Below are 13,180 nucleotides of genomic sequence, written 5' to 3'. Positions count from 1 at the left end.
GGCGTGGCTTGACTCGGCGGGGCGTGGCCCGGCTCCCGGCGCTAGCCAATGGGAGCGCGCGGCGGGCGGCGCGCGGGAGATTTGAATCGCGGCGGCGGCGACCGCGGGGCCGCCATGGGCGCCGCCGGCAGCGCCCCCGCCACCCCCGCGCCGCCCCGCGGCCGGCGCCCGGAGCACCTCCGCGACCCGCGCTCGCCCAGCGCCGGCATCCTGCGCACCCCCATCGAGGTACGGCCCCGCTCCCCTCCTCTCCTGCCCTCCCGCCCCGCCTCACCTCACCGCACGCTGCTCCCCCCCTCCCCCCTTTGCAGGTGCTGAGCTCCCCCGCCGCCCCCAGCCCGCAGCCCGGCCCCGCCGCCGACCCCCGGTCTCCGACGCCCGGCATCTCCCGCACGCCCCTGAAGGAGGCGCTGAGCGGTGAGTGCGGCCGCGGGGCAGCGCCCCCCCGCCCCTCCCCACCACCCCCATTAGCCGGGGGGGGCCTGGAGGGGCTCTGACCGCTGCCTCCCCCCGCAGACAGCCTGCAGCGCCTGGTGGAGCAGCTCAGCGAGGCCTTCGGCGCCCAGAGCGAGTCGCCGGTGGCTGCACGGCCCCGCCAGGAGCCGGCCGCGGCCCCCCGGGGAGAGGCGGAGCGGCCCCCGTCGCCCGCAGGGTGCTACGAGGGCACCCCGAAGGCTGCGCGCCCCGCCGGGACGGCCCCGGCCGCGGGTGAGTGCGGGGATGGGGTGTGGGGGGCACCGGGCCGCGGGGGGGACCGGCTGCTGCCAGTCAGGGCCCTGGGGGTCTCTTGCAGCACGCACAAGGCTGGCTGCCTCACAGGCACCTGGCCTTTGTCCCTTCCTTCCAGCTCAGCAGCCTGTCCTTGCTGCTCTGTAACCATTAGGCTGGAGGCTCCCTGGGGGATTGTGCTCCTACAGAACTGATTTCCATCAGGAATTGAGAAGTTGCATCTGTAATCTGCAGTTAGAACTAAAATCTAAATGTATAGAAGTGTTCTTCACCTGTCTGAGACAGGTTTGCAGTTCTGGTGATTTATCCAGCGGGCCCTTACAGGTTTTCCATGGGGAATCGCTGGGGGTAGAAGGCAGGAAGCACATCCAAGTGTTGTGAGTGAGTCTTTAGCATAGATCATGCTTCAGAAAACTGCTGAGCATCTCATATGAGCAGAGTCTGAAAGTGCTGGGACTCTTCTGTGTGGAGCAGACAATGCTCAGGGATTTTCTCTGATACGCGAAGGGAGGGTGTAAAGAGGATGAAGCTCTTCTTACTAGTGCCTCAGTGCAAGGATAAGAGGCAATAGGCACAGACTGAAGCATGAGAGGTTCTGTCACTGGAACAGGTTACCCAGAGAGGTTGTGGAGTCTCCCTCCTTGGAGATCTCCAAAAGCTGCCTGGATGTGGCCCTGGGCAACCAGAAGTGTTCTAGGTGGTCATGCTTGAGCAGGAGGGTTGGACCAGATTGCCCCTAAGGCTGGAAAATACCTTCAGATCATCTGGTCCAGCCATCACCCTACCTCCAATGTCACCCCCTAAACCATGTCCCTAAACATCAGGTCCAGCCTTTCCTTGAACACCCCCAGGGACGGTGACTCCACCACCTCCCTCGGCAACCTGTTCCAGTGCCTGACTGCTCTTTCTGAGAAAAAATGTCTGCTAATGTCATCTCCAGATGACCTCCAGAGGTCTCTTCCAACCTCAGCCCTTTTCTTATATTAATCCTTCTACATTTTGGATAACATTATTTGTGGAAGCAAGCAGACTAGTTTGCATCTGTCAGGAGGCACTTGAAATTCAGGACCCAATAGCTTCTTTTGTACCACACTGACTTGTTGCCTTCCCTCACTAGGGAGCAAGTATGCAAGACGTAAGGCTGGCAACAAAATCCTGGTAACATCTGGAGGAAATGGCCGCTCTCCCTTCAGTGTCCTACAAGATGATAATTCCCCCAGTGCTTCTGCCCCTCGCCAGGTAAAGCTTAATGCCTTGTACTGTGGGAGGGAGAATGGCCTGAAACTTTAATTTTCTGTGTTTTGTATGGCTCTAGACCGGAGCTGTGGTCTCCTGTGGAACCTGGTGACTTTCCAAGTATTTTTCTGTGGGACAATCTTGTCCCTAGATCCCTTCAACACTTGTTCAATGTCTGTATCTTCTGTCTTACCACAGTACATCCTCTACTATGCTCTGGAAAAGAGTCCATCACTCACATATTGGAGTGACAGGCATTGTCAGACTAGCTGAATGGCCTGAAAAGGGATTATATGTTTTACTGAGGATTTGTTAACTTTCAATTGTTTCACATTGTTTTCTTTCTCCCTTCTCTAGGTCAAGAGGCACGTGTTGGGAGAGAACCTCGGGGAGAAGGAAATAGTGGCAGCAGATCTGAGCAGGAGCCTCAAAGCTGGGAACTGTCCTTGGAGCGACTTGAACAAAGAGAACCAGCAGTGTCCTTTTGTGGAGAACTAGAGACTTCCTTTCCCAGGGTCTCGCTGTAATTTGCTTCTGTGCTTTGAGTATCTTCCTGGGAGAGGAATCCTGCAACAGACTGGAACTCCAGACTTGTCACTTTTTACCTTTCTGTGTTGGGGGAAAAGGGAAAGAGCATTCTGTCATAGTTTTGCATGTGTTGTGTACAGTACAGGCTTTGGCTCTCTGTAGGCTGTATTGACTGTACAGTTCTTACCTGTAGCAAATAAATTTATATACCCTTGCTGTGACTGTATCTGTCTTGATAGAACAGTTGGAGCACCCTGCTTTCCCAGTGCACCATGTCATCTGTGGACCAACAGGCAGGAACTGATGGTTCAGCCTTCCATTAGCTCTAATACTCAGCTTTGCCTGTTTGTAACACCCATGGTAGGGCTGAAAGTAGTGACAAGGCATCAGAACTAATGGATTGCTCTCACCCAGAGCATAGGTGAACGCCTTCCCCGTGGACTTAGAGGTAGAAGAATGCCCTGAGGTATGGGATGCTCTCAGGAGAGGACCAGTAGGCAGTATTCACAGGAGGAGAGGTTTGTTTGCAGTAGCTCACTGCTACCCTGGGAATAACATAGTCAGTGGTGCTTATGTCAGCTTTCTTTATTAGCCTGGGTTACAAAGATCTAGAACAGACTTGGAAGTAGTGGTTGATGGCTACTGGTTTGACAGGGTCACCACACAACACAGGGATGAGGCAAACAGAGAAGGAACAGCAAGAAGCAAACAATAAATAAGAATAAATAACATTCCCTGGTTCTGGCAGGTCTGAGGGCTACCCTTTCCCCCATTTATGCATAGATAGGACTTGAGCTAAGTTTTCCCAATGGGAAATGAGCCCAATTTATACTACCTGTTTGGTAGAGGCTGCATGACATAAATCTCAAACCCCATGTGTCTCTGGGGCTGTCTGCGGGGAGCTGACAACCACATGGAGAAGCTAGGTGAAGTCAAGGACAGGGGTGTTGGATAAGGGGTCTTCAGAGGGATGGATGTCAAGTATGGGTAGAGGTCTCTGAAGGAAGATGCGGGATCTGAACTGCATTGTGAAGTCCTGAGATGTAACAAACAGTTGTGTTTTGCAGCCTTCAAGCCCCCAAGAGGTTAGGAACTGCTGGGCTTGTTTGGAAGTGGAGAGAAGAGGCAGTGTGTGTGCTCCTGCTTCCCCACCCCCTGATCTCTCTTCCTTTCACTCTAGGAGACCCCTACAAGTTGTGTAGAGACGAGCGGGAGTGACAAGTAGGCGTTTCTGTTGTGCTCAGCTGGTGATGCTCTCTGCCATGGGCTGTGCTTCCGCTGCTCTTTCCCTCTCTTCTGTCATCCTCAGTTCCAGATCTTGAGGAAGCTGTCCCAGGAGCCAGTGGCAACAGCCATGCCATCCGCTGTCACCCCCAGGCAGCTCACTCTGTTGTCGTGGCCAGAGAGGATTCCTAGCAGGAGGGGAAAAAGAAAGATTAGCAGAAGAAATGGGTCTGGGAGAGGTGAAGGGCTTGACCGAGCTCACCACAGGCTGTGTACCTACTGCTCTGTGTGTCAGGCTGTCTGTCCCTGCATAACATGGCTAATAAAACAAACATGCAGAAGAACATTTGTGCAAGGTGTACAGCTTTGGGATCTCACCAAAAAACAATGTTTTGGGGCCAGCTAGCTGAATCCTCAGCACAAGAGAGATTGCTGCTACGTACTTCACCCTAGAGCTACTGTCAAATAGGCCTACAAAACTGAGAAATAGCAATGCTGTTACAGATCAAAAGGTGGGCTAGGGTATCAATTTGCAGAGGCTAGGAGCCACATCTGGAAGAAAAATGGTATTTGGGTGTATCCTTTGCAGGAGCACCACAAAATATCCACGCTCAGTTTGGTGCCCGGCCACCAAGTGGCACTGTGAGCAGCTGGAACAGGCAAACAGCAGAGGATAGGAGAAAGTATGAAACAATGATGCTTGAGAGTAGTTTAGCTAATAGGAATATTGATACTCATTTCCTTTTTGAAGCCATGTTTTTTAAAGGCTTAACCTGCTTAATCTTAAGGCCAACAATTCTTAAGATAGTTGTAGTATTTATGGTGTGTTCTTTAAGCACAAGGATGTACTGCAGATCTTTGATTATAGGATGTGTCCCTTTTAGAAAAACAAGGGCCTTTTGGGGCCTTTTCCTTGCTTTGGAAGGGATAGGAGACCTTGCAGAGAACGAAAGCAGGGCCTCCAGGAGCCACTCACCCACGCGTTCTGCTTTCAGGGAGTCCCAGATGTTGCAGTTGAAGTCGTCGTACCCGGCAAGCAAGAGGCGCCCGCTGCGGGAGAAGGCGACGGAGGTGATTCCGCAGATGATGCTCTCGTGAGAGTACACTATGAGCTCCTGGTCGGCCCGCAGGTCGAAGAGGCGGCAGGTGGCATCGTCTGAGCCGGTGCAGATGGCTTCACCGTTAGGGAAGAACTGAGGAGAGCACACCGCGTTTTAATCCCTCTGCGTCTTACAGGTTTCCTCAACACCTTCGTCCCTCTGCTAAGCACCAGAAAGCCAGACTGGCTGGGCAGTAAGACAAGGCAATGGATCTCAAAATGTTAGGCTCCTGAAGCTGGAAACTGATGCTTCTCAGAGCGAGTAGACCCTTTCCACATTAAGAAAGCCAATGATCAAGGGGCTAGAGCTATTACAAAATGTCCCAGTGCTTGAGGAAGGATTATTGTCTTTTTAACCCCATCTCCTAGACTTGGGTTTGGCAGGCATCCTCCCATTATCCCTCAGATGGGGTCTGGCAAGGTTCAGGGCTATGAGAGCAGAATTCTGCTCACTGGGCTGTCTGAACCTCATGGTCTTCCCCACGTCGCTGTGACAGCCTCTTTCAGCTTTGACCTGAGACACTATTTCATGCTGGCCCACCCTCCCTTTTCTTCGTCCCCCCCCCACCACACAGATGGCATACGTACACAGATGGCGTTGATATCAGACTCATGCCCTGAGAAGGTCTGACGGCAGGTACCCTCCCGCACGTCCCACAGTTTGGCAGTAGCATCGCAGGCCCCAGAGATGAACAGCTTGAAGTCCGGGGAGACCGCCAAGCTCATACAGTCTCCGGTGTGGCCCAGGAACACCGTCTTCTGCTGCCCCGTCTCAATGTCCCAGAGCGCACTGTGGCAGAGGAGAGAACTTCTCAGAGCCAGGACAACTCTATTAGCTGGGATGAGGAATTGTCCTACTCACAAACAGGAGGAGGGAAGTCACGGACCTGGCTGCCACGTGGGAAGATGGACGAAAATATACAGAAGGAAATATGTTCACAGCTGTTGCTGTTCATACCTTAACCCGAGCAGGGTTAGACTAAGGCTGAGGGGGTGCGTGTCGTCTGACAGGGTTCCCATAACTGCAACAGCTGAAGGGGGATGCTGAGAGGAGGTAAGAGATACCCAAAGAAAAACAGCCAAAAAAGTCTGCCACACTTGTTGGATGCATGGGACACGGTCACTGGGATCACGCCACAGGCAGGCAAATGAGTCCCTTTCTGATGGAAATGCCACGTTCCAACTCACCCTCGTTCAAGAGGTTCCTTCAAAGCGGGTGTTGGGATGGGGTGGGGGTGAGTAAAGGCTCAGAACTGCTCAGTCACAACACAGAGATACTGGAGAACCAGGAAACAAAGGATTTAGGCACTGGCTTTTTGCTATTTACTTTTGAAAGGGATAGGATCTGAGAACAGGACCACATAACGTAGGCTCCATGCAAATTTAAAATGCTTTTTGTCCTGGGATAAACAACACTGTGCTTTGTGAGAGCTGGGGACATGGGCCCTGCTGCTTCACCAGTAGATCTGCATCACGACCTGACCTCAGCAGGGAAAAGTAGCACCTGCTCTGCCAAGGGAGGAAGAAGGTATCCGGCTTCCTAATTTGCTTTGTGTGGCCTCCAGGTAAAACAATTCTTCCTTACACCTCATGGAAAGGAGGGTGCTGCAGAGGAAAACAGCATCATGTGCTGAGCTCTTGAAGCCAGAGAGGCTGCACAGTGTCCGCTCCTAAGGTCACACCTGAGGTGGAGTTTTCCCAAAATGCAGTATGCTGGGGGATCCATGTGAGTTTTTAGTGTGAATGTTTGTGTCTATAAGATACAGAAGATAACACTCACCATGTGGTATCTCCAGAGCTAGTCACAATGTTGTTGTCATCGAGAAATCGGCAGCAGGAGAGGTAACCTGGGAAGTGGGGGCAATCAAGAGTGAGAAACAGGACGGGGCTAAAAGAGTGGGCTTTGGAAGCAGAGGGCAGCCAGGCTGCAGGAGGAGGCACACCCACCTGTATGGGCTGAGAGCTCTCTGCTCACTTTGACATTGCCTTCACGAGTCTTGAGGTTGTAGATGGAGCACATGTTGTCGAGGCCCCCGCAGGCCACAAAATTGCCCGAGGGGGCATAGGCACAGGTCATAACCCAGGAAGAACGCAAAGGGATGGCGTGGACCTGGGAGGACAAGAAGCTGTGTCTGGTCTCTGGCAGCAGAGAATTTGGGGGAGCAGGGCGAGGGCACTAGATCTGAGGGACCCACTGCAGTTTGCTGCATCCACCTGCCCCTTACCTTGTTAGTTGTGTATGTGTCCCACACAATCAGCTTCCCGTCTTGTGAGGCACTGACCAGGAGTCTGTGAGAGAGGAACAAGAGCATGTTAGTAGCTCTCTTCTCGTCAGAGCCTTCTTTCCCACATGCTTCTGGGCACCCAGCAGCTCAGCAGCATCTCTCACTTGGAGTCCGTCGACCAGTGCATGGCATAGATCTTGGCCAGGTGCCCACGCAGGGTCCTTCGGGTCCGCATCTGAATGCGACCAACAACCTCCACACCGGCCACGATCTGAGGAGAGAGTAGGGGGAGGGAAAGGATTAATCTTGGACTGACAGGGGCTGGATTGCTCCCCACATCCCTGCCTCCTGATTTCTTGCTGGCTGGAGAGAGTCCCCCTTGGAGTGATGCTATTTCCCCACATGTAGACTCACCTGCCAAACGTCCCCAAACCTTACCTGAGCAAGTGTTGTGTCTGCACAAGCTTTCCGGGCATCCTGGAGAAGAGACAACAGAGCATGAAACAGGAAAAAGCTTTGAGAGGAAGGCAACAGCAAGTGAAGTTCAGGGACATTCCCAAAAGGCTCATTTAGAGTGGGGGATGCAAGAGGCAGGAACTGTGGTTTTGCAGGGTTTAAACTCTGCCCAGCACATTGGGCTCCTGGCCTGTGAGCAGGGCTCCTCAGCACCAAACAAACAACAGAGAGGTGAGTCACAAGCTGCTCAGCACCCAGTTCCCTGTGCAACATTATTTCATGGATCATTCAGCCTGGCAGAACACCCACTGTCTCCCAGACAGAGGAGGCCTGGGGATGAATTACAGTCTGCACCCCTGCAGACATGATGCCCATGTCCACTTCCTTCTCGCCCTTACAGTGTCTCCTTGTCTCTCCCTTCCCCTCCCCTTCTTCCCCCTGTACTGTGAAGATCTCCTTTAGCACTTAAAGGTCTGTGCAGAACTGCAGAGGGCCCCAAGGATGTACATGGAGAAAGCTCAGCTCCAAATTGAGGCTGAGGAGGGGACCTTGGAGGCTTGGATGCAAGGAGTAGACACTGTCAGCAGTTTCACGACTGCTGCCAGCATTACCGCAATCTGCTTCTTCAGCTGCTCAGCCTCCTGCTTCATCTGTTCCATTTCCCCCATCTTTCGGAGCTAGAGGTGGCTCTTCCGCGTGGGACAACCTTGAATCTGGGAAGACAAATCAAAGGAGAGAGGTGTGAGGTAGAAAAGGGCATTAATATGACTGCTCAGTCATGGAAATGTAGGTGCCTCTGATAAGGCCTGAGCAACCATTTCTTGGTCGAATGATTGGAAATGTCGTGCTGTATCTGGTCAAAGCCCTTTGCATTTGGGATGGTCATATGGACCTGATCAAAGGTCCATTTGATACTGTGTCCTGCTTACATGAACACTGGGAAACTGAAGAACTCCAGAACCTCTTTCTGAGGTTCTGCTGCACTTACCCCCTCGTTTCTTTATTTATGACATCTCCGTGTAAGGGCTTACAAAGCCCTGAATCCTCTACCTGTCCATGTCCAAGTTGTCTATCTCAGTTAAAGGAGGAGGAAACTTGAGAGGAGCCCAGTGTCTCTGGGACCGATTTCCTATTCTTTGTTGTAGGTAAAGCATTAACAGGCAGAGATCACCAGTTCTTTTATCCATCATGGAAATCTGGGGTCTGTTGAAGTGCTCTGTCAGTGTTCCCTTCTAGCTTACAATTAAAAAAGGAAAAGGAAATGAAAATGAAAATGAAAAGGAAAAGGAAAAGGAAAAAAGTAGATGCCTAGGGAAAGATCTAAGAATAACATAGGCAGAAAGTGGTATTTCTCCTACTTTCCTAGCCCCAGATTTTCACTGCTTTCCAAAGCTAGAGGCAGCATTACTGTATGCAAGTCCTTGATGGATTTTTTTCTTCTACGTTTTTGTCCAGTGACTTTTTGTGCCCTTGCCAAAGTTTCATATCCTCAGTGATACCGAACTTTGACAATGGTGAGGACTTCCACAGCTTAGTGGCAAGCTCTGTGAAGAAGTTCCTGGTTCTAATACTCCCAAATGACACTGGTTCCACTTGGCATTTTCCAGTTTTTGAGTTGGAAGAACTAGCAAATAACTGGTCTCTATTCACCCCAGTGTCACACAGTATTTTACAGATCTTTGTCATAGTCATCTTCATACATCTGTTTTGCAGACTGCGGAGCACACTTAGTCATTCCTTCCATGTGAGCTGTTGCATCTCATCACCTCCGTTGTTCTCTAAGCCCTTTTCAGTTGTTTGCAGAGCACAGATGATGTGCTTGCATAGTGAAGGCAATGAACCAGAACTGTAATTCATATTCAAGATACAGGAACACCACATGATTACACAGCATTTCGGTTTTGTTCTCTCGTTCTTTTCCATTAGGTGTACTTAAAACTTCACCAGTGATCCCAGCATCTTCACTCTTATAGACAAATATGCTCTTTATTACTTCAGTCTTTCTCCTGGGTAGGCGTGTGTGTCCAGATGTGCTCCAGGTGTTCTTCATCATTAAAACCGGCACTTTGCCCCAGGGCCAAGAAGACTCCAGCAGCACCTGCAGAATTTCTCCTTCTACTCCCTGTGAGGCGCGCTGTCTCTAGCCCCTCTGGCCTGTTGCCTGAAGGCCTCGCTTCTTCTGTGTCAGGCTGCTCCCTTTGCTGTCTCGCCCAGCTCCCCTAAAAGCATACATTTGTCCCAGAGAGAGGCTATTTGAGATAATAACTCACAGAGAAAGGCTGCCTGCAGGCCTGGCTGGAGTTACAGCCCTGCTGCCTCCTTCCTGCCCCACATTGGAGGTGGCCAGCTGGCTCCAGCATGTGGTGATGGGGCAGGAGAGAGGCCCAGGGCTGCACTGACAGAGCCTGGAGGCACATAACACAGAGACGGCCTGAGGCTAGCAGCTACTCTGAAGAGAGAGATCAGCACCTGGGCTGTCCCCTTTCCACTGTTTTTTCCTATTTTTTGTTTTGACAGAACAGCAATGATGGGGTTGCTCTCAAAGGGGACAAAGCTGGACGTGGTTGAATAACACTGCTCCCCAAAGCCCACCTGAATATGCTTTTTTGGGAAGGGTTCGGACACCTCCCTCCATCTCTCAGATAACTGGCAGACTGGGGGGATACTGGAGAAGGCCTTGCAGCTTTCAGTAGGAGGCTCCACAAGATAACTTGGTGTTTGTCCCTCAGCTTCGGAGTACAGTCAAACTCGAGACGCTGTGTCCACCTCTGGTCACTGCCTTCCAGCACACCAAGTGGCAAACCTGGATTTTCAGCCACTCTTTGGAGACCAGCTCTATCATTACGGTCCAAACCTTTCCCTGTCTGTTTTCCCCAGGACTGATCCTACCTCCCCAGCACCATGTCTCTACAGCCCTCAGTGTTGGATGCCTTTTCTTGCTGGGCCACCTCTTCCTGCTCACACCCTCCTTCCACTCTTCTGGACTTCTTGTGTACTTCTGTTTCTGTCTTTTTTTTTTTTTTTTTTTTTTTTTTTTTTAACCAGATGAGGGGCTTTCGTTGCTGACAGGAAGATCAAAGGGCAGGGGCATGATGTGAAGGACGGATAAAAAGGGCTAAATATAGAGAAGGTGCAGCTCGGGGTCAGGACTCCGTCCGAACCTTTAAATCCCCTGGAGGGAACAATCTAAATGAAGTTGGGAATTGTTCTCAGCCTCGGAAGGACAAGGAGCCACAGACAAACGATAATAATAGCTCCAGCGTTACCTGTCATTTCCACCCATCACGTCCCAGTGAAATTTGTTCGCAGTGAGTTACCTAGCCCCCCGTCGAGTGCAGCTGCCTCCCCGGAGGACCACAGCAGGTGTGCAGGAGAGCAGCTTGCCATGTAAATGTAGGGCAGGAAATGGGGGAATGGAGTCCAGCAGGAACAGGGAAAGTGGAATGGAGGTTGGAGCCTGGCCAAGGCATGTTACTGCCCTGATGGGGATGCACGTTACTTGTGGACCTGCAGCTTGGCTCAGGCAGCTGCCCAGGCTGTTTTTATGGGTACAGACTACCAAATGGTGCACTCTCCCTGCTTTCTGGAAGTAACAGCTCTTCAGACAGCAGTGGAAACCAAGTTGTTAGGTACCTTTGAAGAAGCAGTTTCCTTTCTTTTGCTCTCCAACGCAATGATGACACTGAGCTCTTTTCCCTCCTGCCTTTTCTGACAAACTTGCTGGAGGCACCCGCTATAGCACTTCTGTGGGCAGCCAGACCTGTCCAGAGCCCTTTGGGTGCCTGCTCACAGCAGACCAAATGCCCCCACCTTCTTCCTCCTCCTGCCTTTTTCTGCCTCACCGTGACTTTGCAGGGCAGCAGCTATATCCCTTGAACAAAGTCAGAGCAGGGGCCCGTGCTGCACCGTGGGGAACTGTCCTGCCAAGGCACCTACATCGCTTCCTCGTGGGAAGGGGGGTGCAAGCAGTGGGTGGGAAGAAAGGGGAATTGAACCCCCTAATTTTATAGCCCTGGGTATAATATTTTTTTATTTTCCCCACACTAAGGAGGGAGCGGTCTCTCTGTGGGATGCTGGGAGAGGGCTGTAAATAGAAAAGGGAAAGGTGCAGAAGGGAGGACTGAATATTAGCAGACAGCATCCCTGGGTCTCTGTGTAATCCCCTGGCTGGCCTTGCATGCTCGCCCTGGTGACCCTAGGCTCCTTGCAGAGCCGGATGCAGAGATGATCCCCTTCTCCTGTCATGGAGATCAAAGGCCAGGGTAAAATTACCCTGCTCTGTTCCTCTCTTTCTGCAGGCTGCTTCTCCCTCCAGAAAAGCATCTGGCTGCAAGGAGATGTGCAGGAGCCCACCAGGAGCGCAGGACTGCGTGTGGGTGGCGAGTGCCAGGTTGCTCAGGGGAAGCGTTGACCCCCTCTTCCAGTCTGGACACTGGTGCAATTCACCTGCCAAGGGGAGAACGAGCAACCCCATCCCAGTGCAAAGCCTACCATCACTGTAAAGATACATCAGCATTAGCCCCAGCTTCTTCTACACCACACTCTTCCTCCCTCATCTTCAGACACTTGCACATGGAGCCAGTCCTTGTACAAAGTCTCCACAGCATCAGACCAGGAAACCTAGGATCCCAACTACCAGATCCACCAAAGCGACCTCACAGATAACAAGGTGGCATCCTTACCGGGCTCTGCAGCACGAGATGGGTTTCAGTCCCACCTGGACGGGACTCACGGCCTGCCTCCCTCGCTGAGAACAGCTCCCTGCTGGCCAGAAGCTCCTTGTCCCCTTGCAGTCTCTGGTCAGCGCTGCCCGCCCAGCCAGCGAGCCTCTGGCTCCCTCTCCGCTCCTCAGCCTCTCCCAGGACTTATCTCCCCATGGGGAGCTGGAAGGCTCTGGACGGGAGGGGCTGGGGGAGGGCTGATTCCAGGAGCAGCGTCAGGCAAATTAAATCAGACACCAGAGACTTGGGGAAATCGGATTGGGACATAATGCAAAGCAGGTGGATGGGGAGGGGTGAAAAGAGAGAGTCACACACTGCTCCTGGAGGGGAAGAAATCATCACGGGCAGGTTTGACTTCCTTTGTTTAGATTAGCAGCAAACTAATAAAGCGAAGATTAGCCAGAACCATCTAGGATTATCAACCACTGGGGCAGGGCTTGCTGCACCTCGTGGTCCACAGGAATTCCCTTTTTCCCAGAGACATTGTGCCACTTATGCCCTGGGCGAGATGAGAAGAGGGGACAGTGTCACCCGTGGTGGCCCTGCCAAAGGAAAACCCACAACATTTTCCCCGTGGGAAAGCAGCCTCTCTGGGCAGCAAGCTGAACTCTGCATGGGGAAAACAGAACTGGGCGCAGGGGCCAGGGGCGGCGAAAGATTTGGTGGCATGCCTTTTGGCAGCCACTTTAGTGGGATGCTGCGAGGGGATTATCTTGGCCTCAATCTCTTTTAATCTCTCCCGAGGCTTTGGCCCAAGCCTGAGATAAATACCTTTTAACGGATCTCATCTGACGTCAGGAGGCCATCACTCTAATCACCCGAGCCACCTTTGGACAGAGCGAACCTAGAGCTGCGGATGCTGGTCCCACACCCCTCCAACAGGGGCTTGTCAAGCGGGTGCCATCCAGCACCCCCAGATAAACCATCGTGAGGGACTGTGAGTGCTAGGACCTTCTGCTAGG

At 52.3% G+C, this 13,180-nt stretch overlaps 2 protein-coding genes across 2 annotated transcripts; one reads left to right on the top strand and one right to left on the bottom strand.

Annotated features, from left to right (window-relative positions):
• Nucleotides 1-48: 48 nt before the first annotated feature.
• Nucleotides 49-2,707, top strand: CDCA3 (cell division cycle associated 3; the record flags this gene model as incomplete). The annotated part of the gene is made up of 5 exons (XM_082773421.1): nt 49-228; nt 312-417; nt 517-708; nt 1,847-1,968; nt 2,323-2,707. The coding sequence occupies 5 exons, from the start codon at nt 49-51 to the stop codon at nt 2,461-2,463; spliced, it is 741 nt and encodes a 246-aa protein (XP_082629547.1). The 3' UTR covers nt 2,464-2,707.
• Nucleotides 2,708-3,260: 553 nt separating this feature from the next.
• GNB3 (G protein subunit beta 3) lies at nt 3,261-12,292 on the bottom strand. The gene is made up of 10 exons (XM_082752972.1): nt 12,180-12,292; nt 8,109-8,210; nt 7,480-7,518; nt 7,206-7,312; nt 7,042-7,105; nt 6,764-6,926; nt 6,597-6,663; nt 5,405-5,606; nt 4,694-4,910; nt 3,261-3,905 (listed from the first exon to the last, which is right to left on the bottom strand). Exons 2-10 carry the CDS (start codon nt 8,163-8,165, stop codon nt 3,799-3,801), a joined length of 1,023 nt encoding a protein of 340 aa, XP_082609098.1. The 5' UTR covers nt 8,166-8,210; nt 12,180-12,292; the 3' UTR covers nt 3,261-3,798.
• Nucleotides 12,293-13,180: the final 888 nt, after the last annotated feature.

The sequence above is a fragment of the Aythya marila genome, assembly GCF_965140915.1.
Source record: "Aythya marila genome assembly, chromosome: 1".
In the NCBI taxonomy this organism is placed as follows: domain Eukaryota; kingdom Metazoa; phylum Chordata; class Aves; order Anseriformes; family Anatidae; genus Aythya; species Aythya marila.
The sequence above is the reverse complement of the archived record's forward strand: the minus strand, read 5'-3'. Positions and strand labels throughout refer to the sequence as shown.

What these genes read in the sequence shown, in the direction of transcription:
- GNB3 (XM_082752972.1), bottom strand. Translation starts at nt 8,165, where the DNA reads ATGGGGGAAATGGAACAGATGAAGCAGGAGGCTGAGCAGCTGAAGAAG. An exon ending in CAGACACAACACTTGCTCAG is followed by an intron (nt 7,313 to 7,479) that starts GTAAGGTTTGGG and finishes CTCTCTCCTCAG; the next exon opens with ATCGTGGCCGGTGTGGAGGT. An exon ending in CTGATATCAACGCCATCTGT is followed by an intron (nt 4,911 to 5,404) that starts GTACGTATGCCA and finishes TGCTCTCCTCAG; the next exon opens with TTCTTCCCTAACGGTGAAGC.